Below are 25,816 nucleotides of genomic sequence, written 5' to 3' on the forward strand. Positions count from 1 at the left end.
AGACATTTCCTACTTAATTTTGAAAAATGGAGAGAAATTTAAGCAAAATGTAGAAAACGCTGAATGAATTACAGCTACTGAACTTCAGTAAATCTTCCTCAGTATGACGTAAAGAGAAATTCAGTCAGCCCAGACTCTGAGACCACAACAGCTACAGTTTTTTTTAGTTGTTGTTGTTTCTTTTTTTTCTCTTTCTGGGTACGGACCTGAACGGGATGGACTTTGCGGGCCACGCTGCCGATGCCTTCCACAGTGGTCACTGCGCAGTGATGCAGGGAGCAGATCGGAGCCAGACACGCGTTCACTGCATGGTGACTGACAGAGGACCATCAAGGATATGCTTTTAGGATCATCTACACAACAACCACCATTCCAGAACCCCGTAGACTCCAATACAATTTTACATCAGCAACCCTTCAAATATGGATTGATAGCCTGTGTATTCCTACCGGCCCCACGACTGCTTACAAATGATAAATATCACCAACTCAGTTTGGAACTGGACAAGTTTGAATACAAAAATCGCAGATTGCGAATTTGATGATGCAGTCAAATATTTTGCTGAATTACAACCAACTTCTGCTTTAAATTATCCAAAGGTTGTAGTTTATCAGCTTTTATGCAGGGAATGTGATGTAAAGGATACAGGACCCGGTTCTGGTGCGGATGGAATTTGGACACCATCACTGTACAGGCTCCACATCCTCCTTCAGCACAGCCCAGTTTGGTGCCAGTCAGACCCACTGATGCCAGCGTTAAGAGCAAATCTTTTTTTCTTTTTTTTTTTTTTTTTAACGATCCACTGAGGGGACGCCGTCCAGAACTGCATAGTTTTTAAAAGAGCTCACAATGAATTCTGTGGTAAGTACAGAACACCCCCACCCTCCTCCCCTCACCCAACCCATCCTCAAATTCAAGTCAAGATTTAATAACAGAACCATTTTTGGTTCAAAGCTTTGTTTTATTTTGGAAGGGGATAGAGTTCAGAGGGCAGTCCTGAAGTTGACACACAGACAGTGAACTTCAGAATCCACAAAGATCAAAAATCAAAGATTAACAGAGCGAAAGGGTATTGGAGGAAAACCAGAGCATTTAAAAACACCTCAGTATGAAGCCTGTCAAACCAATGTTTTCAATCTAAAGAGATTCGTCAGAGTGTACACAAGATATATTCTTATATGGACTAGTACAAAACATGACAAGAACATTCCCCTACTTATGATTCAGCCATTCAGTTCTATGACAGCCTAGAACTTCAACTTAACAAACTAAACAGATATGACTACTTTCTAAAACTCATTATAATGTATTATAATGCGCATACACCCCCAATATACCCATTAAAACACAAACACACACACACACACACACACACACACACACACGTACGCACGCACGCACACGCACACAAAAATAAATGCGTAAATAAAGGCAAATCCAGAAAAATTAAGTGAGCAAAGAAAAAAATCTCATCACTGGCTTTGTACTAGGATACGTTTTCTCCTGAGGAATGTTAGGAGGGTCATCTCTGGTTCTGCATTTCTCTCAATTATCTGCGCAGAGAGCAAACAGAGTAACGTGAACAAAACGCGTATACATGAAATACAAAGTTTATTCGGGCTATTTTTTTTTATTATTATTGCTATTATTTTTTGGTCTGTGATGTAAGATTTCAGACCGAAGAAAAGTTAAAGTTGTTATGAGCCCAGGTTTCGTAACGGATTCTCTTGGTTTAAAACGATTAAAAACTGCTGTCCGCGTTTTGCCCAGCTAAAAAAATCGCCAGAATGAAAGACAGAGACAGTAATTACTTTTGATTTACCTTTTTCCCATTTACGAACAGAACAAGTTCATCTCCATTTGGATCCGGAGCGCTGCTCTTTTTGTTCTCTACTGAGACTGACATTTTCGCTTCACAGCAAACGCAAGGACGGCAAGCACAAATAATACAGTCATGTTCTCTTCGGAATATAAGTAGTCGCGAAGTTCGCTGTACACCCATAAACAGCTATTGGCCCGGTGACAGGGCACTATCACCAACACGTGACGAGGTCGTTGTTTCACAAAACACACCTGAAAAGCACTATAACGAAGTTATTAGGCTGGGAACGTAAGAGCGTCAGCACTCAGTTGTTTTGTTTGATACCGTTTTTACAGTATCACAAAAACGGCACAGATACTCATCCCAGTAACATTTACTTATCAGTTGTTGTTGTTGCTGTGGAGGGTTTTTTTGTTGTTGTTGTTGTTGTTTTTTTGTTTGTTTTTTAGTTTTGAGGGGAATACGATGTATATCGACTAGATTAAACACGGTTGTCGTGAGGTTACTGCTAATTACACCACTATTTCACTGTATTGCAGGTGATATTGGCCCTTCTGTAAGTGAACTACAATATAAAACGGCAGAGGCGGTCCGCATTACCTTGAGTGACAGCTCATCCTCATAGCCTCACAGACAGAAAATGCGTCATTGCGCATAGTGGCAGTTACAGCTTTTGGTGTGTTAACACTCCCCCTTTCATCCATCCTTTCCCCTCTCACCTTTCGTTCAGTTAGACACCTCGCGATTACTGAACAGCTTATAGCCAAGACATATGTCCAGGGACAGCGGATCCTCTGGTGTTTTGATCCTCAAGCGTTCTCAAAAACGCTAAATGTGAGCTGAGATGTATTGCATGCATGAGACAGAAAGCACAACAAAGAGAGAGATAAAAAGAAAGCAAAGTAGACAATCATACATTTTACAAATGTCACACACTGCTACATGTATCAATAAGAAACTATTAAAAAAGAAAGAAAGAAAGAAATCTGACACCACAGAATTGTAATAGTACTGCTTGAGTCTCTAAATACTGAACGTTTCAAGAAAATCGGAAACATCTTCCTTCTCTCTCCACCCATTGTCTTTATATTACACTACACGTAGCCTATTGCTTCTCCACTGCATGCTCATTTTCATTCTATTTTTTTCTGTTTGTACTTTTTCTCACTCCTAGCAGAAGTTCCTTGTTATCTTCTACAGTTTGGTCAAAGTCAGGACATGGTCTGTTAAACCTCTGTGCTATTTGAGCATAGCTACATTTCACTTATATTCTTTCAAAAAGTCTGTCAGACTAATAATCAGAGAGATGATTAGACCCAGACTTCCCTCTGGTGATGTGTGGGGTAAAAGAAAAAGAAGAAAAAAAAAGATGAAACAGCTCCTGAAGTCTTCTGGCGTTTCATTTGTGGGTTTCTACTGAGGCATGCTGCTTGTCATCACTGCTTCCTCCACGGACAACTGACAAAACCCACTTGTAATCACTGATTAAATTATAAGATTGCCTTGTATTCTTTGTCATTAGGGCATTGTCTAGTCCTAGTGTTAAATATACTAATTTAATCCTATAAGCCTAGGGTGCAAACGATGCACACAGTGTTCTGATCACTCATCCAACATGGTCTTTGTTGTGCATGAGGATGAAGGAGAGTCCAAGCACTTTTTAATCTCACTGAAATCACTGAAACATTTAACTGCCCATGTAGCACAAGGCGAAAAGTCTCTCTTCCAACTGCCACCTGACAGACTCAACCTGGAAGACTTGCCAAGTGTCGCTGACATATTGTAAATGTTGTCTTGTAGTAGTGCAGCTTAGAAATTAATATTAAAGAAGATTAATTAAAAAAGACTCATTAAAACGTGCTCTCTGATAGAGACGGTTCATCCAAGGTGCAAACTTTAGTTTGTGCAGCTGAAAAGGAACAGGAAACTGAAGCTTCAATATACTGTGTGTATACTGATGAAACGTACAAACTGAAATTTATTCAAAGCTTTAAAACAAAAATGTATTCAGAACTATGTATCAGAAATAGGTCTGTACCGACTTTTGACCTTTGACTTTGAGATCTGACCTGTGACTATTCAGAAGCATTGGTCCCATTTGTCTGATTCTCTCTCCAGAGTAAAACAGTGTAAATCTGTCATAGTTTAAGAGAACAGAAAACAGGCTTGGAACTGTCTCCTCCAAATCCTCAGCATGGGCTGCACACCCCCAGCAAACAAACAAACAAACAAACAAAAAGCAATACATATTTGTCAGATGTCGACTGTCACCTTTTCTGTCGCTACCTCACCTATACACCTGTCCTCTGTGCTCTGACTCACCTGGCAACATCTCTCCTCCACAATCGACGTGAAACTTTGAAGCAAGGATTCTCTGCCAAACAAAGGGGTGGGTTGCATGAAATGACATGGCTGGACGGACTGCAGCTGGGCTGACTGTTGCTGTTTACCTGCACTCCATTACACAATGTCATTAAAGACTCTATAAGTTACTGCTTTGGCCCTCTGACTTGCCCCAGGTCGCTCTACCATTGGTTTTTATTCAGCTCTGTACACTGCAAATAAACATGGCGGCTTAACTAGGATACAAAAGTTGAGCCAACTAAGTATCAGTGATGCGCGGTCTGGGTGGGAAGGAAAGACAGTGTGCACCCTGTGTAAATCAATGAGAATGAGCCTTACTGAATTAACAAAGTTCAGTAAAGTTGTATGCATGTAAATCCATTTATGCTGCGTGATGGTGTGGTTGCACAGCCGTAACTTAATATACAGCAGTGCGCACCTGATAATTAGAAAAATGAAACATTCCAGCAGGAGCTGACAGAACAATATCAATAATGTTTTTGTCTGGTCTGGATTTAATACAAATTTGTCGTACACACACACACACACACACACACACACAACCAAATTATTACCTGTTTTGGTTGATGTGCAATTTTCAAAATTACATTTTCAAGGAAAAGAGAAAGTTTTAGATGTGGGGAGACCCAGGCCAATGCTAAATCTCCAACACAGGAAGGGGCGGAAAGCTATTAAAACTTTTCAGCTTTTGGTCCCAGAGGAAAAACTGGTGGTGTGGCTCCATTAGCAGCGGTGGGCTTTTTTTTCCCCCTAACAACTACTGCTGTTTTCCAGCAGTGACAGAATGTGGACGAAGGCTGGTCACGGAGATCTAAACAACCTGCTGGCTGTCTTTTCCAAACATGACACATTGCCATAAAAACCATAGGAGAATCCCAGATTGACCTCATGCTAGACGTAAAGAGTAGACTGATAGCTGCCCACCACAACAAAAAAGGTTAAAAAAAAAAAAAAAGAAGGAAATGTTAAAGGATCCAATCAATGCCACATGCTTTCCTGCTAAACGGAAGCTTACGTTTCGTGGCAATGATGAAAGTTACAGCTCTCGTAATCGCGGTAACCATGTGGAGTCGCTAGACCTTTTGGCTGAGAATGATGGAACTAGATCAAGGCCAACACCATTTGCGCCAAGCTGAAGTCGATGAGTGAACGGACATCACCAATAAACCCTAACTCCTCCCACAGTTGTGTGTTATGTGCCCCAGGGAAAGGTAAAGGAGACATTTTGAGGATTAGCTGATGCCAGTAATGATTGACATGCAGCTGTAGTTTCAATGCATGTTTTCAGTACTGTAGGAAAACATGACTTGCGTTGAGAAGACTGTGGCACAGACGTATGACAAGGCATCCATGACGACAGCCTCTGAACTGAATGGAATACCAGTTAAAACAGTGGGGGAAGTGTACGAAGCTACCTTTACTCACAGTCCTGCACACAAGTTTAAGTTAGTCCTTCACCTGTCAGCTGAAGACATTCAATTTGATCCTTTGCTCCTTAGGTAAAGAAGCGCAAAACTGTTAGGATACAGAAGCGGCTAGATTAAATAGATCAGAGGAACATTTCATTTCTGATCTCACCGAGGCAAAGTGATTTGGCTCTTTGTGTGAGTGTGTATGTGTGTGTGTGTGTGTGTGTGTGTGTGTTTTGAATTTCGACCCTGTTTGTTGTGTTTTGTAATTAGCTGTGTATATACAACAATAAGCTTTTCCAATGCCCTTTCACCCCATCACCGCACGTTCTGTTAAAACCACCCCTCTCTAGACAGGTCATAACAAGCACACACTGATGAAGGTCAAACATGAAAATTTCAAGAAACGTTAGCACTCAAGATACTGATGCTGGAGAGAGTCACATTAAAGCCGCGGACAGCACCAACAGAGACAAGGAGATTCTCTCTCTGCCTCATTCAAATCTTTGCACTGTAGGAAAGCACTTTCTAGAAACTTTCTTCTGTGAATGGTGAATTAAAAATTATCCAGCTTAACCTGAATGTTTTTTTTTTTTAAAGAGCAGGAAAAACCATAACACCTCAGGACATACAGCCTGTCACTTAACTGTCCTCACATTCCCCCCTGTGAAAAATTGTCTAATCTCAAAGAAAACAGGGCTCATCAGCTAGCAATCACTGGACTCCACTGTCTTCTGTTAATCTTCCACTAAACTCACTCTGTATGAATACTCATGTCTGGTTTCCGTGACGTTCGAAGTCCTTTCACTGGTCAGAGGGTCTGAGCCAGTACTCTAGGTTCTACATGAGTAACTCCATATTTAACCCTCAGCATGTTCATTCATCCTGTGCTTGTATCACTGAACAGGGAAGAAGGATTCGTCTCTTTGTCAGTCAACTTGTGATCTACTTTGATCTTCCCTTTTGCCTGCCTGTCATGTTTGTAAACCTCTGTCTACGACTAAAACTGTCTGTTCGTACATGCATCCGGTCTCCCAAAGCATTTGTGTCACGGCCGCTGTCTGTGGCTTCGGTTGAAAGCTAAGTTCATGATGGGAATTATAAAACAGGTCTTTACGAATGTACAATTCATTTTTGCATCTAAATTGCTAAATCCTCTGCAGTATTTGGCATGGTAGTGAATCTGACTGACAACCACTTTCTAAGTCAGTATAAACTTATAAGGGGCTTCGATTACCTCAGTCACCCTTTTCCTTCATCATTCTATCAGTTCTAGTGTGTCATGTGGTCTGTTAGACTAATTTTGTCTGCTTGAGCAGAGTTCAGTTCCGTGCTCACCCTCATATTATTATTATGTTTGTCTTTACTATGTACATTTTTGTATATTTGTATTTTTCTATTCTTTCTTTGATCACTTCTGTTACACCTCATTATCTGTGGTTGTTTTGTTCTCTCATAGCTGAGCTCTCCCGTAATGTCGTTGATACGATTGACAAGTAATTGATAATAATATAATTATTTTGAACGAATTCCTCTCAAACGGATAAAAAAAAAATCATCTTACTAAATCATCCACTTGGTGAACATCTTGCCTGGGGATATACACTCCATAAAGGGCTCAAGTGGAATCCACCCAATTGGAAATGAGTGACAGGACAAAATGAGTGTAGGGCTCCAAGCTCATACCAATATGAGACAATGATGTTTAATATGAAACATTAAAGTGGGAACAGATCTATATGTTATGGAGAGAAATAATGAAAAACTTTATGTAAACAAGAATTTTGTTGAAATGGCATTCAGCTATAACTGATATGATTTTGAGGCAGAAGTTTCCCTTGTGATGACTAAGAATACATCCAGTTGCTCTGACGGTCATTGAACATAAACCAGACTTGTTCCATGGAACTTCGTGACACAGACTACTTCCACATAAGTCTGACGTGCCAATAACGCCCATCATTGAGTGGAGCTGCAGTTTGATTCACATGATACGTCACTTTACCATCTTTCTCCACTTGTCCATTTCAGGGGTAGCATCCTTAGCTTGTTGGGAAGGGAAAAAAACAACAACAAAATGTCTGCAATTCCACTGAAATACCAAATACGAAACACAGAGACGCAGCTTTCGTTTCAGACAGCACGTACCGAGTGTGAAGAACAGCTATAATCTTATGAAGGCAATAATTCTGACTGGAGAGAAGTGTATCTGAAATGGAGGTATCTGATTGGCTATTGCGCCGTGCATGGTAGGTATTAAGGGTTAAGACACTTCCAGCAGATGGAAGCCTCCGTTGGCCTCCCGTAGCTTTTCCCTCTTCCTGGCCTGGACCAGCGAAAACACCACGGCGGACAGGGTGTTCCGTCCCAGAGGGAGGCCGCGACTCGCGCTCCGCTCTCCGTGGCTCGACCTCTGGTCCCTGCTGCTCACGAAATACGTTCGCACCCCTCCCTGACGCTCGCTGACCCCCTTCACGTAAATGTCCCCCCGCAGCTCCAGGACGAAGCCGAGCTCCGCCAGGATCCTGCTGGTGCTTTCCGGAACCTGGATGCGTCCGCTCACGCCGGTGGTGTCCATCCGACTGGCCAGGTTAACGGTCATCCCCCAGATGTCATACTGGGGCTTGGTGGTTCCAATAACTCCAGCCACAGCAGGACCATGAGCAATGCCTGTTGGGTAATGCCACAGTAACACCCCATAAACCATACAGAAACACGTTCCCCTTCTGCTATGACTAATAACAAATGACTCATTCTTTATTACAACCTAATAACAGGTGGGTATAAATAGTCTCCTGTCGGTCTTACTGAGTCACAGGATGAAGGAATCTCTAAGCCATTGATAAGGCAAGGGGTCTGTAGTGTGCATATAAGACATCCCAGACAGTGCTGCAGTCTTAGGGGGCGTATTATAGGTAAAGACTCTTTTAACTGTCAAAGCCTATCTCGTTAAAGAAGTCCTGATGCGCTTGGGTGCATGGCTAGGCCTACTACTGTACATTCTTCTGAATTTGAGGTGGTCTCATCGTACATCACATACTACATACGTCACAGTCCTCTGTGTCTTACTGTCCTGGCTTAAGAATTACACCAAATAAAACCAAACCTAATAATTCACTAATGCAGAACAAAAAAGGGCAAGACATATCTAAAATGTTACACTGCTGTTTCATTTTCCAAGGCCGTTTAGGAAATGCTGAGTGACACAGTTTCAGGCTTGGGAAGGAAACGTACCAGCGCGGAGCTGAAAGCTGCTGGAGGTGCGTTTGTTTATCTCCTTCAGGGTCTCTTTCATGGCCAGAGCAAAGAGAACCAGCTCTCTGAGATGGGCCCACTCATCCACACACTCCTGCAGAAAACAGTACACACACGCCGTAAATACATGGGACCAAAGCATTTTAATCCCTCTCCCAAACCAAAGACTGAGTTTAACATGCCTGTTTATGGACCTTAACGCCAAAACAAAGACTGAGTTTAACATGCCTGTTTATGGACCTTAACGCCAAAACAAAGACTGAGTTTAACATGCCTGTTTATGTACCTTAACGCCAAACCAAAGACTGAGTTTAACATGCCTGTTTATGTACCTTAACGCCAAAACAAAGACTGTTCTCCATATGAGCACAGATACACTAAACTCACAGCCCAAAAAACAAAGACTGAAAGGAATGAATATGCTTATGTACAACACTCACGCTCTCAAAGAAACAGACAGTTACTCTTAAACATGTCTGAGATTTGACTCTGAAAACGTGTTTATGGCTCAGACATCATATCACGTCTGCATACGTACATTCCTAACACACAGACTGTTCTCTGCTTATGTGCTTATGTGGTCTAATCACATTGGAAAACAGGGATTACATATAACACCTGCATGTCTACCACACGTCTTAACGCAGACACCCCTCTGCTCACACTGCAGTCATACTCCAAAATCACTGTCACAACACATGTTACACGTCCTGACACATAACATACATAATTGTACCTGTGTACTGTAATCACATCTATCTGTCTATCTATCTACCTATCTATCTTATTACTGTTGTTGTCATTAACAACAACAACAACGATAACAACAATAACAACAATAATAAGCAGTATTGTTATGAATATCATTTGACCCCTGTGTGCGTATGTGCAGGAGTTTGCTGTAGTGAGTGCATAAAACATCTCGTTTTCCTATGCATGACTGTCGAATTTTAATATTCATGAGTAATCATGTAATCACATGACTTTTTTTTTTGTTTGTTTGTTTGTTTTACAGGTGTTTGGATTGGCCGTGACTGGCACTGTGCCCTGTCCTGTGTGCCAGGCTCAGCCATGCAGTCAACACACTCACGTGCTTCTCAGGAGACAGGCCAGACGCTGCCATGTAACAGCTGCCAATCGTTTTGATTTTCTCAATCTGCTGAAAATAAGGTTCGTCCAGCAGCTGAGCGGGAACAACACACACACACACACACACACACACACACACACACACACACACACACACACACACACTGCATCTGATATGGAATGCCGCTACATAACAATATAGTACACAATACAGAATATACACAATATAAAAATACAGAAATATGTGTACATTAGATATTTAACTTGAATATAAAAAAAATTCTATTCTATTCCATTCTAATACTTATACAGTGCTTAAAATAGAATAGAATAGAATAGAATAGAATAGAATAGAATAGAATAGAAGTCTTGTAAGTACTGTGTATATATACGGTACCTCATCAAAGTCGCCGATGATCTCATTGAGCAGACGCAGACACTCCACATCCTGCTGGACCATCTCCTTCTGCTCATAGTAGTCAGTGAAGCCAGGGATGGAGGCAAACAGCACCCCGACCCTCTCGTACGACTGAGAATACAGGTCCTGACAAGACACACGACGGCTGCTGTGTTACCGTTGGCCAGTGTGCTGAAGTATCTGATCATTCACTGGGCGTCTCATTACCTCATTGTTCCTGTCTCTCTCCAGGAAGTGTCGGGCCACGTGCGAAGGCAGGATGTTGTAGAGCAAACACTCGTTATGCTCGCGGAGCTCCTTCATGTCCTCCACCTCCTGCCGCGCCTGCAGCCGCCACAGGAAGTCCAGTCGTGCCGTCGTTTCTAACTGAGGGCCGGGAAGACGGAAGGTCTTTTTCAGCCTTACGGTCATTCATAACCGATCACAGCCACAGTGTTAACATTATGACCCGGACTACAAAGGGCAGTTTTCATTCTCTACCTGTCTGCTGTTATAAAGGACTGCCACCACAAACATGGCCATCAACAAAACTGAGACGCCCTTCTTTCTGAGGTACTGAGCCCTGGGCAAAAACACACAGACAACACAGGAACATAACAACATAACATACAGCACACAGCACAGGCCTAGGACCATTCCTCTGAACTGCAGCGTGTCTGCTGACCATACAGCAGTGGGCTCCATGCCTGATTTTGACTGAATTGTTGGAGTCAGATGAAAGATTAATGGATTCGCAGGACTCAAGAGGAGCCTCATCTCATTTTAAATGCCCCAGTGAAAACAGTGCATTGACATGGAATTAATAAACCCCCCCTGGGCCCCCCCGTCGGCAGGGTCTCTGTGAGTGTCGGTGAGGGAGCGCACCTTTGGGCCCGGCTGTTCTGGTGCTGGTGGAGGAAGAGGACGTAGAAGGCCACCTCGATGAAGTACGTGTACACGGCGATGACCACCAACAACACCACCAGCTTCAGCAGGCAGCTCAGCCTCAGAAACACGGCGCAGGTCACCATGGCAACCACGCCGCTCAGCACGAAAAACTGCAGGCGTTGGAAGAAAACGTTATCGTTATGGTTACCTTAGGATGTTTGAAGCAAAAAGAAAGAAAAAAAAATGTTACCACTAGAGATTTACATGGTTTTTGTCTATATAATGTAATCAGCGAATGACCTCACTCTCTCCAAAGCAATATTACAAATTTCTGGCAAGATTTACATTTTCCTCAATCCCGATCTTAACAGTAATTATATATGAAAAAAAAATGAAAGTTAACCAAAAGTAAATAACTAAAAATAATGGTTAATGTATATTTACAGAGGGTTAGTTGTAAAAGGATGGGGGAGTGTGATAAACTGTGAAACATGTGTTTTACCTCAGGGTGGGTGCAGATATTGACTGGTAGCTGAGCTGATTGCTGTTCAGAGCTCTTGTTGGTTACTTCTCCTCCCGACTCTAGCGTACTACACCATAACTTGCATAAAAACAAGCAAAACAGGCCAGTTAAGACACGCATGGGGTAATACTGTTACTTAGAGCAAGACTTCAGTACTGCGTCATCAGTCACTGTGTAAGGAGTTTTCACACTGAGAAGAGGACCCCTAAAATCATCTGATCGTAAAGTCATTGATGAAATGGAGTAAGTCTCCATGCTCAGCCTCTTGCTCTGTTTGTTTATCCTTCAAGCACAGGGGGAGAGATAAAACACAGTTATTGTGGCTCTGTGGTGGCGAGAGCTCGCAAAAGCTGAAAACTCACGATGTCAGAGGAAGCCACGCCAAAGTTGATTGCGATAGCAGTCAGAGTCAGCAGGGTGCGCATGCTCTTGGTCTCGTGAATCCAGCAGCACAGGTACTGCAGGACAGCGGGAGAACTCCTCACCTCCTCTGCCAGGGTGACCAGCAGCAGGAGCAGGTACGCCAGGAGGAAGACGCAGAACTGAATGACCATGGGGCTGACTCTGAAGGACAGGACAGGGAGAGAGAGAGAGAGGGGTCAGTGAGAGAGGGAGAGTTTGACTGTAAGAATGTTCACTGAAAGACTGACTGGAATGTCTCAAGACTTAAAAAAAAAAAACAAGAAGAAAGAAATGAAGATAAAGTGCAGAACCTGGACGGGTCAGAGCACAAGAGAACTAGGGAGAGAGAAAGTCAGAGGGGATGGACAGACTGTTGATGATGATTTTGTCACTTTAAGAGAGAGGGAAGAGGAAATAAGACTGAGTGTAGAGGAGGAGTGTGAGAGAAAGAAGAGTGAGTGTGGAGGAGGAGTGTGAGAGAAAGAAGAGTGAGTGTGGAGGAGGAGTGTGAGAGAAAGAAGAGTGAGTGCAGAGGAGGAGTGTGAGAGAAAGAAGAGTGAGTATGGAAGAGGAGTGTGAGAGAAAGAAGAGTGAGTATGAGGAGGAGTGTGAGAGAAAGAAGAGTGAGTGTGGAGGAGGAGTGTGAGAGAAAGAAGAGTGAGTGCAGAGGAGGAGTGTGAGAGAAAGAAGAGTGAGTGTGGAGGAGCAGTGTGAGAGAAAGAAGAGTGAGTGTGGAGGAGGAGTGTGAGAGAAAGAAGAGTGAGTGTGGAGGAGGAGTGTGAGAGAAAGAAGAGTGAGTGCAGAGGAGGAGTGTGAGAGAAAGAAGAGTGAGTATGGAAGAGGAGTGTGAGAGAAAGAAGAGTGAGTATGAGGAGGAGTGTGAGAGAAAGAAGAGTGAGTGTGGAGGAGGAGTGTGAGAGAAAGAAGAGTGAGTGCAGAGGAGGAGTGTGAGAGAAAGAAGAGTGAGTGTGGAGGAGCAGTGTGAGAGAAAGAAGAGTGAGTGTAGAGGAAGAGTGTGAGAGAAAGAAGAGTGAGTATAGAAGAGGAGTGTGAGAGAAAGAAGAGTGAGTGTGGAGGGGGAGTGTGAGACAAAGAAGAGTGAGTGTAGAGGAGCAGTGTGAGAGAAAGAAGAGTGAGTATAGAGGAGGAGTGTGAGAGAAAGAAGAGTGAGTATAGAGGAGGAGTGTGAGAGAAAGAAGAGTGAGTATAGAAGAGGAGTGTGAGAGAAAGAAGAGTGAGTGCAGAGGAGGAGTGTGAGAGAAAGAAGAGTGAGTGTGGAGGAACAGTGTGAGAGAAAGAGGAGTGAGTATAGAGGAGGAGTGTGAGACAAAGAAGAGTGTAGAGGAGCAGTGTGACAGAAAGAAGAGTGAGTATAGAGGAGGAGTGTGAGAGAAAGAAGAGTGAGTATAGAGGAGGAGTGTGAGAGAAAGAAGAGTGAGTATAGAAGAGGAGTGTGAGAGAAAGAAGAGTGAGTGTGGAGGGGGAGTGTGAGACAAAGAAGAGTGAGTGTAGAGGAGCAGTGTGAGAGAAAGAAGAGTGAGTATAGAGGAGGAGTGTGAGAGAAAGAAGAGTGAGTATAGAGGAGGAGTGTGAGAGAAAGAAGAGTGAGTATAGAAGAGGAGTGTGAGAGAAAGAAGAGTGAGTGCAGAGGAGGAGTGTGAGAGAAAGAAGAGTGAGTGTGGAGGAACAGTGTGAGAGAAAGAGGAGTGAGTATAGAGGAGGAGTGTGAGAGAAAGAAGAGTGAGTATAGAGGAGGAGTGTGAGAGAAAGAAGAGTGAGTATAGAAGAGGAGTGTGAGAGAAAGAAGAGTGAGTTTAGAGGAGGAGTGTGAGAGAAAGAAGACTGAGTTTAGAGGAGGAGTGTGAGAGAAAGAAGAGTGAGTATAGAAGAGGAGTGTGAGAGAAAGAAGAGTGAGTGTAGAGGAGGAGTGTGAGAGAAAGAAGAGTGAGTTTAGAGGAGGAGTGTGAGAGAAAGAAGAGTGAGTTTAGAGGAGTGTGAGAGAAAGAAGAGTGAGTGTAGAGGAGGAGTGTGAGAGAAAGAAGAGTGAGTTTAGAGGAGGCGTGTGAGAGAAAGAAGAGTGAGTTTAGAGGAGGAGTGTGAGAGAAAGAAGAGTGAGTGTGGAGGAGGAGTGTGAGAGAAAGAAGAGTGAGTTTAGAGGAGTGTGAGAGAAAGAAGAGTGAGTTTAGAGGAGGAGTGTGAGCGCTCACTGTGGCGCAGGGATCAGGGTCTGGACGGCCATGATGAGGACCAGCATGAGGAAAGAGCAGACCAGGTTTGACTTGAACATCTCGTCCCGCATCTGAGAGAACTGAAAAAAAAAGCCAAGAACAAACACGTTCTATCACCCAGGGAGACTTATCATCACCTCCATACACAGTAAACTCCTCCAATCAAATGTCACATTTACTCTGCAAAAAGAACCCCTGCTTATTACATTGCATGACATCACTACGACCATTAGTTGAAACCTCATCAACTCTGTCCGCTGAGTTGGGCCTTGTGAAAGAACCATAACTGGCTGTGTTCTAGAAGGGTCAGCTGGACAGGGTGCACCTAAAGTTCACGAGGTATCTGCAGACATGCTACGGCTACGTTTCCATGGAGAAAGTGGTGACTGCCTTTGTGGAATGGGTGATTCCAAATCAAGTGAAAATGGGTAAAACCCCCAAAATAAACCAATAATTCTAATAATGTTTAGGCTCTATGTTATATTGTCACACACATGTCCACAATGAGACAACATTAACACTGGTGATGTTTCTTTGTGGTTTAGGAAGTGGTTTATCTCTTTTTCTTTAGGCAGAAAACTCACTCGCTATGGTATTTGCCCACAGGGAGAAAGAAAAAAATTAATCAGATGTCAACAGTGATATATTTCCTGGAAACACATTAGGGGATTAAAAAAAGGCTTGCACAGAAGCAGAAGTGGAAACAGCGAAACATATCCATGTCTCTGAGGAGACTTCTGCCAGTCCCGAGATTCCGTTATCGCCCATACCTTCCCTTCGATGAGCGTGTCTTTAAAGACCAGGGTGAAGGGCGTGATGTGTTCTCTACGCATACGCTCGCTGCTTCGCACCTCGATGGCCTGTTTGATTCGCTTATTGATCTCTCGGGAGCCTGACCGCTGTGCCGCAATCTGATTGGGCAGCTGGACCAGCGAGCTGTTGGTGAATGTGGCCAAGATCTGAATGTGCGTGTTATGAAAGGGTGCAGGAATAAGATGGGAAGAGGGATAATTAGTTGAGAGGCACATTAGCCATAGCACACTGTGGAAAGGGTCAGCCCCCCTCCAAAATGTTCATTTCATCAAAGCCTAGTTATTGTCCCACTAAGAAAGCCTGCAGTCAGTTGGCCCTGCCAATATTTTCAGAATTTTAAACAAGACTTTTTTTTGAGAAGACATTTTGAAACTCTCTCATGGGCAACTGAAAAACTTGTATAATTTCAACTGACACAGTAATGTTCTGGAAATAATACACTGGTGTTTTTAAAATCTCGTTTCTTATTAACAAGCTTATTTTGTTAAGCAGTATATCGCCTGTGTTCGAGTGCCTTACGAATGATTTAGCTCATTAGCGATCTGCCTTAGCTTAGTGCACGAGCTAATTAGATAAAGCTAATTTTACACGTGCTTTGCTGGAACCAGCACCAACAGAATGTGCAACCCCATTAAATCTGAGCCCGGTAAGATGCCCATAAAGTTTGTCAGCGTTTCACGTATGTGTGGCACGGTTTGGCAGGGTGCGGCTGGGTGGAAGGCAGGACTTACGCAGTTCATGCCTATGATGTTGTCGAATGGTAAATCGGCGCTCCAGCTTGTCTCATTGTCGCGGCTGGGTCGGCGAACTTTTGGCGGCTCCGCGTCCTCGTTTGGCGTGTGTCGGATCAGGAACGTGTCGATTTTATGTTTGCGTAGAAATTCGTTACGCTCATACCCGCGTCCTTCTTCCGTCTCATACACCCCACCTAAACAGTCCAAGGTCGCCCGGGAGATATGAACCCGCCTAGGAAAAAGCAATTTTAAAAAAAATAAAAAATTTTACTCGGTTATGATTTTTTGTATTATTATTATTATTAGGAGCATTATGTATATCAGGAAGTTCAGTTATCAACTGAACAACATAGCATAGTAGCTCTTTGTACACAGGTGTGGGATCTGAACCATGGCCAGAAATATAGAGCTCAGATTCCATGGCAAATGAGTGAAAGACCGGGACAGCGCATTCTATCGTCAACATATCTTCTAACGGAGGAATGTTTACCTGCCGTGCTGCCAGCCACTGACTGATATCCCTTACAGTAGCATAACCTCTTTCTGTACTGTGGGTTTTGTGTAAATATTGATGAGGATATGAGAGAGTTTATCTACAAGGCTATTTTTCACTGGCCTTTGAACCCAGATGCCCTGCTGGTTTCTGTACATTAGTGCCAAACTAGGAGAGGTTTCACATTGGAGATATGAAGGATCTGAGTCAATGGGTGACCCATGGTGATTGGTGGAAACAAACACCGACAGGTTCGGTGGATTTTGGAGGTCAGAACTAAATAACTTTGATGTATTTGAAAGAGAAAGTTTCTCTACTTGCCCTGGGACTCCCCCTGCCTCTAACATGTTAGCGATGTCAACATCCCAGGACCAGACGTCAAACTGCCACTTCTGCAGACCCAGAACACCACACAGCACCGAACCAGAGTGGATGCCAATCCTCATGTCCACTTCCTGCTTCAGCTCCTTACGCACATACCTGAAAGAAAGAGAGAGAGAGGGGGAGAGAGAGGGAGAGAGAGAGAGAGAGAGAGAGAGAAAGAGAGCAGGAGAGAGAAAGAGAGGGAGAAAGAGGGGGAGAGAAAGAGGGAGAGAGAGAAAGAGAGGGAGAGAGAGAGAGAGAGGGAGGGAGAGAGAGAAAGAGAGGGAGAGAGAGAGGAGTTAAACAACCCTGCTGAAGAGCTGATCTGTCTGCGCGTTGAAAAGCTTTATTATTGTTTATAAGAGACCACTTGGTAATCACCTCCTAGTTAATAATTAACCATGAGCATATTTGTGTTTGTTTCTCACAGAAATGTGTGTGTGTGTGTGTGTGTGTGTAGAGGGTCACACACTCTCACACACCTGATAGTGTCGATCATAGCCAGGCCCATTTCCACACAGCAGCGAGCATGAGCCCTCTGAGGTTCAGGTACTCCAGACACACAGTAATAACAGTCTCCCAGGATCTTAATCCTCATACAGTGATGCTCCTGTAAACACTCACATATTTCACTTTACATGCCACACCAAAGAGGCAGCTAATGACATCTGTGTTTCTAAATGATCATAACATTCTAAGTCAGGGTTGGGATAATCCAGTCCTGGAGGGCCGGTGTCCTGCCGGTTTTTGTTTTCACCTCTTAGCTACCTGTTGATTTTCACCTTGAAAACAGGTATGCATGCTCTTCAGCCAATCACAGATTGTATTTAGTTGGTCAACAAGAAAAACAGCAGGACCATGGCCCTCCAGGACCAGATTTGCCCACCCCTGTTCTAAGTGATTATAATACTCTCATGAACTTATCACCTCTAAAACCACCTCTAAGGCCTCAACACAACAAACTGAAATGAGACTCTATCTACTTGGCTTGGATCTGTATGTCTGAGGACACGACTTCTAACGAAAGCTCTGACAGACTGAGTGATTTTTTTTTATATATCTTAATTCAATATATAAATGCAGATGTCATCTTTTAAAGATAGTCTTGTGCTCTTACAACCTTGTCAGTTTGATTAACCCACTCAACCTCCAGTGCATCACAGAAAAACTACTTCATCTAAAATACGTTTCCGCTCAGAGGACAGAGCGGTTCGAACCCATTCTCTAACCTCTGCCAGACGGTCAAAACGTCCAAACAACTCGTGGAGCGTGCGCACCAGATCCTGTGCAGACATGGTCATGGAGAGAGAGGTGAACCCTTTAATATCAGCAAAGAGGATGCTGAAACGGAGAAAAAGAAGAAGAAGAAGAAAAAGTGACATTTTAGTTGATAGACTGTCAATATCCAACAAGTGTCACCCCCCCCCCCCCCCCCCCCCCCCCAAAACAAATCAATACTGTAACAAATGAGTCCACCACCTGACTCATTTTCTACTTGCGAGTGTGCAGAACATTTTTGGGGCTGAAATACTAGTGAAGTACTGAAATAGGAAAATGAGTATCATAATCAGCTGATTACATACGAGGCGGAAGCTGAAGACACACTCTGCAGACTTAGTGTGAGGCCGTATGTATATACCCGATTCCCTTGCGCAGGTGAACGTACAGCAGGTCTTCCATACCAGGCTGCACAAGAATCCCCTGCCTCTCTGATAGTGGTGAGTCCAGGCACCGTGTAGTTGGCTGTATCGGTCTGTCATGGGTGTGAGGCTTGAGTGGTGGCTTGTTGAGCACGTACCTGACGTCTTTGTACTGGTGAATGTAGATCTTGTGGAGATGCTGGGACAGGTCTTCGTCGTCCATGGCGCTCATATCAGCAATCATCTCCAAGGCGATAAACCGCGGCAGGATAGACATCACCAAACGCTCCTACAGAGAGGGGGGGAAAAAAGAACGAGAGAAAGAAAGAGGGAAAATGTGTTAGCCGAACGAAAGACCACAAACCACAAAGACTTCTTTTTTCCTTTGTTTATTTGTATATCTACATATACAAAGTATGGAGAGCATGCAGAAACATGCAGTTACCGGGATTCCATACAGCAATTTAACGTTCCTGCCACAGTTTTCTATGGGGTTTAAGTCAGGACTTTTGACCAGACCAAAGCAACACATCACGTCTATCCTCAGGCTCCTTGCCTTGTTTTTGAAATATGAATTATTGTTATCAGTTGTCTGTTTGCTGTGACAGATTAAGGGTCTTTTGATTGGAGGTTTAAAAAAAAAAAAAAGGTGCACTTCTCAGACCTGTCTCTGATTTTCCCGCTCCATCCTCACTCGTCCCTCGATGCATCGGCGCGTCTCCAGGAAGGCCTGTCTCTGGGCTCGGTCCGACAGGTAGTGAATGAACAGACCTGCTGTGTTCATGCCCAGGTACAACAGAGCCTTCGCCAACAACTGCAGTACAACGACGAGAGAGAGAGAGAGAGAGAGAGAGAGAGAAAGAAAGAAAGAAAGAAAGAAAGAAAGAAAGAAAGAAAGAAAAAGAATGAAAGAAAGAAATGCAGACTCACTCACCTCAGTGAATCTCCATTACCCTCCACTTATTCTCTGAGGAAAATGGTAGCGTCACGAGTTGGGACAATCCAAAGTCTTGTTTGTTACCGTATTGTGCTTTGCTTAATGAAGAGCTACTAGATTTGAATGAACATTTATCTAAATGCACTAATGAGGCAAAATCACAGAAAACGCCACCTAGCATGGTCTGGCACTGTGAAGTTCCCAAAGTCCTATTTTGACTTTTTCTATTTTGGACTCTTCCTCTAATCCTAGTTTCCAGGTAGAAGACATGAAGAAAGTGGTTTTAAGACTCCTGGAACTCATCCAGGGACTTAATTGTTTAAGTATCCACTTGACCCAGGCCAATTAATGACTAAGCAGGTATGCTGTTCAGGTATTTAACAACTGCATCGAGGTTTGGGAATTGTAAGAGTTTTTTTTTTTCTTTTTTTGTGGGGTTTTTTTTTCAATCAACAGTCAGGCAGAAGCAGAGAAGAGATCTACCTACCTTTCTGACAATAGCTACGTCGTTGTAGTTCCTAAAGGCTTCTACGAGGAGATGCAGCGCTGCAGTGAGGGAACCCGTGCAGATGGACCAGAGCAGGGGCAAGGGCAGTAGGGTGTAGGTGGCAAACAATGTGAAGAGGACGTACCACGACTGGTCTTTCTCCAGCCCGTACACCAGCCCTCCCAGTACCTGCACGGTCTGAGATAGCCAGCTGGCCAGGCCGGCGTAGCGGAGGTGTTCCGGAGACATGGCACCTTTGCAGGTCAGCACCAGGATGCACAGGACGGCACCCAGAGCCATGAAGAGTCCTGCCAGCCAGCCTCGCACAGAGTCCACCAGCTCCGGGGCCACAGCCAGGTAGATGAAGAGGATGTGGAGTTTGGTGACGATATCGATGAGGTTGGTGACGACCAGCGAGGTGCAGCGTTGGAGTGACGAGTACTGCTGGTAGAGCCTCTCCAGGTCCTGAGACTTGAAGACGTGGTGGAGGGTCGGGAGGAAGACGCCGCACACGCTCGAGCCCCAGCTGACGAAGAAGTCGGCGTCGCTGATGGAGTCGGCGCTTCTCTGCGTGCTGGTGGACGTGCGGTCGCGCAGCGGGTGAACGCGGGCGGCCGAGGAACGCCGTTTGTGCGTCCCGGCCCCGCGGGAGGCCTTGCTCCTGATCTGCCGATTGATGTCGTCAATGTAGGCGTCGGTGATGACGATTTTGTGCGTGGTGCCTCCCCCGACGTGCGGGTACGCCTGGCGCTGGTCGAGGATGTGGCGGACAGCGTTCTGCCACATGAGCTGCTTGCGTTTGAGGTTGGGCGACGGGGGCAAGGGGTGACAGGGTGGGGCCTGAAGAGTGACCCCATCACAGCTTTGGGTTTCTTCAGTGGCGGCCATGCTGCTCAGAGTCTGGTTCCCACTCCACTGATCAGACAACAAACGTTATACATACACACAAACCACACCACACACCTGACTCCACCCCACAGATCCTACACAGACAAGATATTTTGCACTTACACAAAAAAAGGAGTAACAGCATATTTGATCTGAAGATTTGCAACAACCATTTAAATGTATGTACACCAAATATGATAACAATAATAATAATAATAGTAATAATAATAATAATAAGCACTATATGATCTTATTATAAGGTTATTATCTTTACCTAACTACTGCTACTACCACTACTTATACTACTATCTCTACTACCACATATTATCATTATCATTGTATCATTATTATTATTATTATTATTATTATTATTGTCGTTGTTGTTGATGTAGTGGTAGTAGTAGTAATAATAATAATAATAATGATGATAATAATTTGGCACTGTCTTGTTTGAATTTGACACTCAGTCTTGTATAAAAGTAAGCATTAGGTTAGTGTTTAAAGCTATACGTTTATCTGTGCATAATCCAAATGCATGTCAGCAGTGATGATGCCCCACACATTTGACAAAAGCTGGACACAACCAGAACTGAACACAATGCTTAATGACAGCAGCTTGCCAACTTCTCCAACCTGGGTTTTTTTTTTTTAAAGTCCTCCTTAATTAGCTGACATCACAGATCGCAGCTGTCAACTATGTTACGTACCATGTATTAAACATTGTCAACAAGGAGAATCAGCAACGTGTTACCACAAAACCTTTCATTAACTTCAAACAGAAACACCTACCAGAGAAACTGTACTGAGGAATGCATTAATCCACACATGGTGAACAAGCCCTTTCCTCTTCTCTAACGAGACGCGGAGTTAAAACAGATGGAGAAGAAAACAAAGTTCACAATTAGCAGCATAACTTCACAGTTAACTCCAGAAAATCCTCAATGCCCAGGTGCACGGAGTCTTCACCGACGGCTCCTCCTGGCACAGCTCCCAAACCCTCGGAAAAAAAAACATTACTGCAGCAGTTGGCAGATGATCCGACCATCCGGGTAACCCTTCAATCACTTTTACTCCTCCTTCAGCTCAAAATAAGCATCTCTCTCTCTCTCTCTCTCTCTCTCTCCGTGTGCGGGAGAAAACCTCTAAACAAATAAATCGGTTCTCCTTTAGAGCCGCGTCTCCTCGATGGCTATTGACTGAGGCAGTCTGTTGGGGAATTGCGCTCAGGTAATGAATTGAGTCCTGGGCCAGATGGCTTGACGTGAACCCCTGACCTGCATTAATGAAGAGAAGGGCAGCAGCCTGTCGAGGCTAATCCACCGCTGCTGACCGCCTCCGCGCAGAGAGGAAGACCTTACAGACAGATGAGTCTAAGTGGCCCCCGACTTATTACAGAGAGGAAGACTATTGATAAAACTCAACTCATGTACGGCCCACGGATTAAGAGATCACTGGCCCTGCAGTAAAAGACACAAAAACCGTACACACAAACCACTTGTTTGAATGCACAGTTAGGTTAGAGTCCCATTTAGAAAATATTTGAAGCAAAAATGACTGACACACAGCGACTGCTCAGCAGTGAGCATTTCAGTCACCTGCTCTGTTTGACCGACTATGGGTGGTTCTGAATGAAATGTTCTTCTTTAAACCTTGCCTTTCTGACAGGATGAAGATGGCTTTCGTTATGTGTTCGCGGTAAGGTCAGGTATGTGAGCAGAGGTATGCATAATGAGGAGGAGTTGATTGACTGTGCTGGCGACTGGTGATTGGCTGAATCACTGAATCATGGGCAGAGACTGCAGAAGGTTTGGCAAACTGGGCAGACTGCTAACTGAGGCAATGGCCAGTGTAAGAAGGATAAACTCTCCGACACTGATCTTGTTAATTACCAACAATGCACACAAGGTCATAAAGCGACCTATTCAAGCCATCTGTCTACGAACACAGAGAGAGAGAGAGAGAGAGAGAGAGAGAGAGAGAGAGCAATAAATGAAGGACAAGAAATGGCACATGAGCATGTGTAGACCCTCAGTAATTTAATCTAATCTCGTTATCGAGATAAAAAACATCAGGCCTGACAGCCCAACCAAATGCTTCCCATCTCCAGCTGCAGTGATAAACAGGAGCTGGTTCATGATTTGAGTCTTTATTACAAGAAATCCAAAAAAGTATAAGCACTCTAATTCACCAGCGTATTGTGTTCTTCTCACCTGGTATATTCCATATGAGATGTATAAAATGACTTAAATGTTTTCTGAAGAGTTTTCTCAACAGTAATAAAAGACAAACAGTGGCTGACAGTTTGCAGTTCTATCTCAGGCCGACATTTACACACGCTGGTGGTGCCCTTTAAATACACTGGTAAGAGTTTATGTCAAATGGAATATTGTCTTTGTGACACTTCCAAAGCCTGAGCTGTTCAGTTAGTCCACACCCACTTGCACAATCCCTGCAGCCAATGAGCATGCAGAAAACATGACACACAGCCGTCCCGTTTAATAAGGTGTTCATCGCTTTAATATGGAAGAATAAAAATAAATTTACACACAGTTCATCAGGCAATACATCATTCCACAAAAACTAATAGCTTATTCAGACATGTTGCACAAACAGAAAACAAATAATTTTCTTAAATGCTGAGATATATGAACATTGACATAACAAATAAATAATTAAATAAAATAAAAAATAAAAGATACATTGCACATAGAATGAAACGACTCTTCGCTTTCAGTGGCATCCCATATCTTTTCATAAAACATGTACCATATCTCAAGGTATTCATATAAAAAAAATATATATACTAGTGCTGAATATGAGTTTCATGCAAGACCCAATGCTCTTGCGTTAAAATGCTAATCACATTACAGTAACTCATTTCACGGAACCACGTAAATACACTGTCCATTTTCGTCCACTAGCACATCGATGGCCGACGCACATCTCGTCGTCGTAGAACATGCGGTTTTTCGTTTTTGGAAGTGTTCTAGTCTTTGTGTGAACAAAATCATTTCGTTAGTCATCCATGACAGTGGCATTTCCCATTAAACCTGTGTGGAAGTTGCATCTGTTGCTTTTAAAAATGGGTTAAATCAAAACAAACGCTGCTATTACTTAAGTGTAAACATACAAAAGGGAATTTAACAGGAACGCCATGGACAAGCCCGGTATGCTTAGAACTGTCATCAGAAATGCACAAACTCAAATGCACCACAGGAAATGTAAAAAAAAACTCTTTTGTAAATGTGCCACACTATGTAAACATATCAAATGTCATGACTGGCATCCCTCACAATTTACTGAACTGTGACAGATGTGCAGATGCATGAGAGATATATGTGCGTTTGTGTATGTACGTACAAAAAAATATATTAAAAGAAAAAAAAACATGTGCCTACATGTAAGGCATAACCGAACACTGCACATACCATGCACCTGAACAGTCTGATCTAATTATCGTTTTAATCTCTCCTTGTCCCTTGGTAAATGTCTTTTAATCTCTTTTTTTTAGTGGAACATTTAATATAATATCGTACTGCATCTGGAGTGTGTGTGTGTGTGTTGTGTAATTTTAATGTAAACAACCTTCTCAGTAGTTATGTATCTAAGCCAAAGGGGCTTTCTCATGATGAAAAGGCAGTTCTGAGCTAACAGGATTTACACCTTTTTGCCAAACAAGTATAGAATTTCATATAAAATAAAACAGCGCACTTGCCAAAACATGTTCTTTTAAAAATATGGTCTCTTTCAAATATGTACATGACTTTTTTTTTTATTTCTATTACTGTAGCCAGTGACAGGAAAACAAATAGAATTTAACTGAGAAATGCAAGACACTTAGGACATTGCTTTGAGCCCCTGATAAATCCATTAATGAATGAGAGAGGACAGGACCGCGTCCCCTGTTCTCAAATCAGCTTGACTGTGGCACCCAGATGCTTCTGAGGCTCACTCATTCAGCCTCTTACAGACAGTTCTCAGACAACAAAATTAAAGTTAATGATGAAAAGGGGAAGTATGTCCAAAAATATTGAAATGGTACATAGAAAAAAAATGTTAAATAACGAACAAAAGCGTGAATAAAGAAAACTTTCTGTGAGTGTGGAAACGTTGAGCAGGAGAGAGGAGGGGTTTATTAAAGACACAGTGTTCAGACTGAAGTTCCCTGTAGGTGAACAGTGCAAAATGACCAACGTGGCAACCCCATGATGACTGGCCATCAGCGCAATCAGCGATGGGCAGCACGGCAAACCAGAGCAGGTGCTGTGCAGCCCACAGTGAACGAGATCGTGTGCTGTGTAGCCCACAGCGCTCACGATTAGAGTGGAGCGTTTTCTTTTGAAGGGCGGCGAACGGACTTCTGTACTGGCATTGCTATTACTCAACTGTAGAACTGCACCAACACAAACATGCAGACTCACGCAATCCAAACACACACAACGCAAAGAACAGATCATTTGCATGAGGAAACTGGTGACTACAGATGTGCGGTGTGTGTGTGCGAGTGTGTGTGTGTGTGTGTGTGTGTATGTGAACACTACAGCAAAAGCATTTCCACGTGTCTAAGCTTAATCCCTCTGATTAGCCTTGATGCTAAGCAATAAGGGGAGCTTTCCAACTCACAGGAGCAATGTAAGACAGATCCATTTATAGTCAGTCTAGGGTACAGTTCAGCCACCTTTAGAAGGCTTAATCAACTGACAATATCATATATATCACATATATTAAACATATTCCATATATCTTTATTATACATTGATTATAACTTAATGCTATTTATATACTGTTTTATACTATTATGGACACAATCTTAGCTATAACAGGGGTATATAGCCTTTAATAATATTTCTGACATAAAAATCCAGTAAACATTAAAATGCTTAATTCATATAAAATGGAACATTGCTAATTTGATTTGGTTAGAAAATTTTAATCAAAGTGTGTGGCACATCAGAAATGACTGTAAAACCTTTTGAGGAAAACAACACGGCATGTACTTCAGTGTCTTATCTTTGATTTGTGACTGCGAGTTTGAGAGGGTCTGAAGGAGAGGCCTGTGTGTGTTTGTGTGTGTGTGTGTCTTC

The 25,816-nt window shown here is 43.2% G+C and overlaps 2 protein-coding genes across 2 annotated transcripts in view; both read right to left on the reverse strand.

Moving 5' to 3' along the window:
* Positions 1 to 2,433, reverse strand: part of xdh (xanthine dehydrogenase) — a 24,893-nt gene extending 22,460 nt beyond the window's left edge. Inside the window, exons 1-5 of the mRNA XM_030789605.1 lie at positions 2,423 to 2,433; positions 1,823 to 1,911; positions 1,496 to 1,553; positions 647 to 743; positions 207 to 315 (exon numbers count right to left, since the gene is read on the reverse strand). Of these exons, the coding sequence (XP_030645465.1) occupies positions 207 to 315; positions 647 to 743; positions 1,496 to 1,553; positions 1,823 to 1,906 (348 nt within the window). The 5' untranslated portion in view covers positions 1,907 to 1,911; positions 2,423 to 2,433. The remainder of the gene's footprint in view (positions 1 to 206; positions 316 to 646; positions 744 to 1,495; positions 1,554 to 1,822; positions 1,912 to 2,422) is intronic.
* Positions 2,434 to 7,858: 5,425 nt separating this feature from the next.
* Positions 7,859 to 20,732, reverse strand: LOC115820391 (adenylate cyclase type 8). The gene is made up of 18 exons (XM_030783961.1): positions 19,845 to 20,732; positions 19,085 to 19,234; positions 18,579 to 18,709; positions 18,010 to 18,121; positions 17,263 to 17,390; positions 16,739 to 16,897; positions 15,922 to 16,156; positions 15,148 to 15,336; positions 14,357 to 14,457; positions 12,110 to 12,311; positions 11,727 to 11,825; positions 11,222 to 11,394; positions 10,838 to 10,919; positions 10,565 to 10,723; positions 10,337 to 10,483; positions 9,941 to 10,033; positions 8,830 to 8,944; positions 7,859 to 8,265 (listed from the first exon to the last, which is right to left on the reverse strand). The coding sequence occupies exons 1-18, from the start codon at positions 20,730 to 20,732 to the stop codon at positions 7,859 to 7,861; spliced, it is 3,570 nt and encodes a 1,189-aa protein (XP_030639821.1).
* Positions 20,733 to 25,816: the final 5,084 nt, after the last annotated feature.

Source organism: Chanos chanos, chromosome 1 (genome assembly GCF_902362185.1).
Source record: "Chanos chanos chromosome 1, fChaCha1.1, whole genome shotgun sequence".
Taxonomy (NCBI): Eukaryota; Metazoa; Chordata; class Actinopteri; order Gonorynchiformes; family Chanidae; genus Chanos; species Chanos chanos.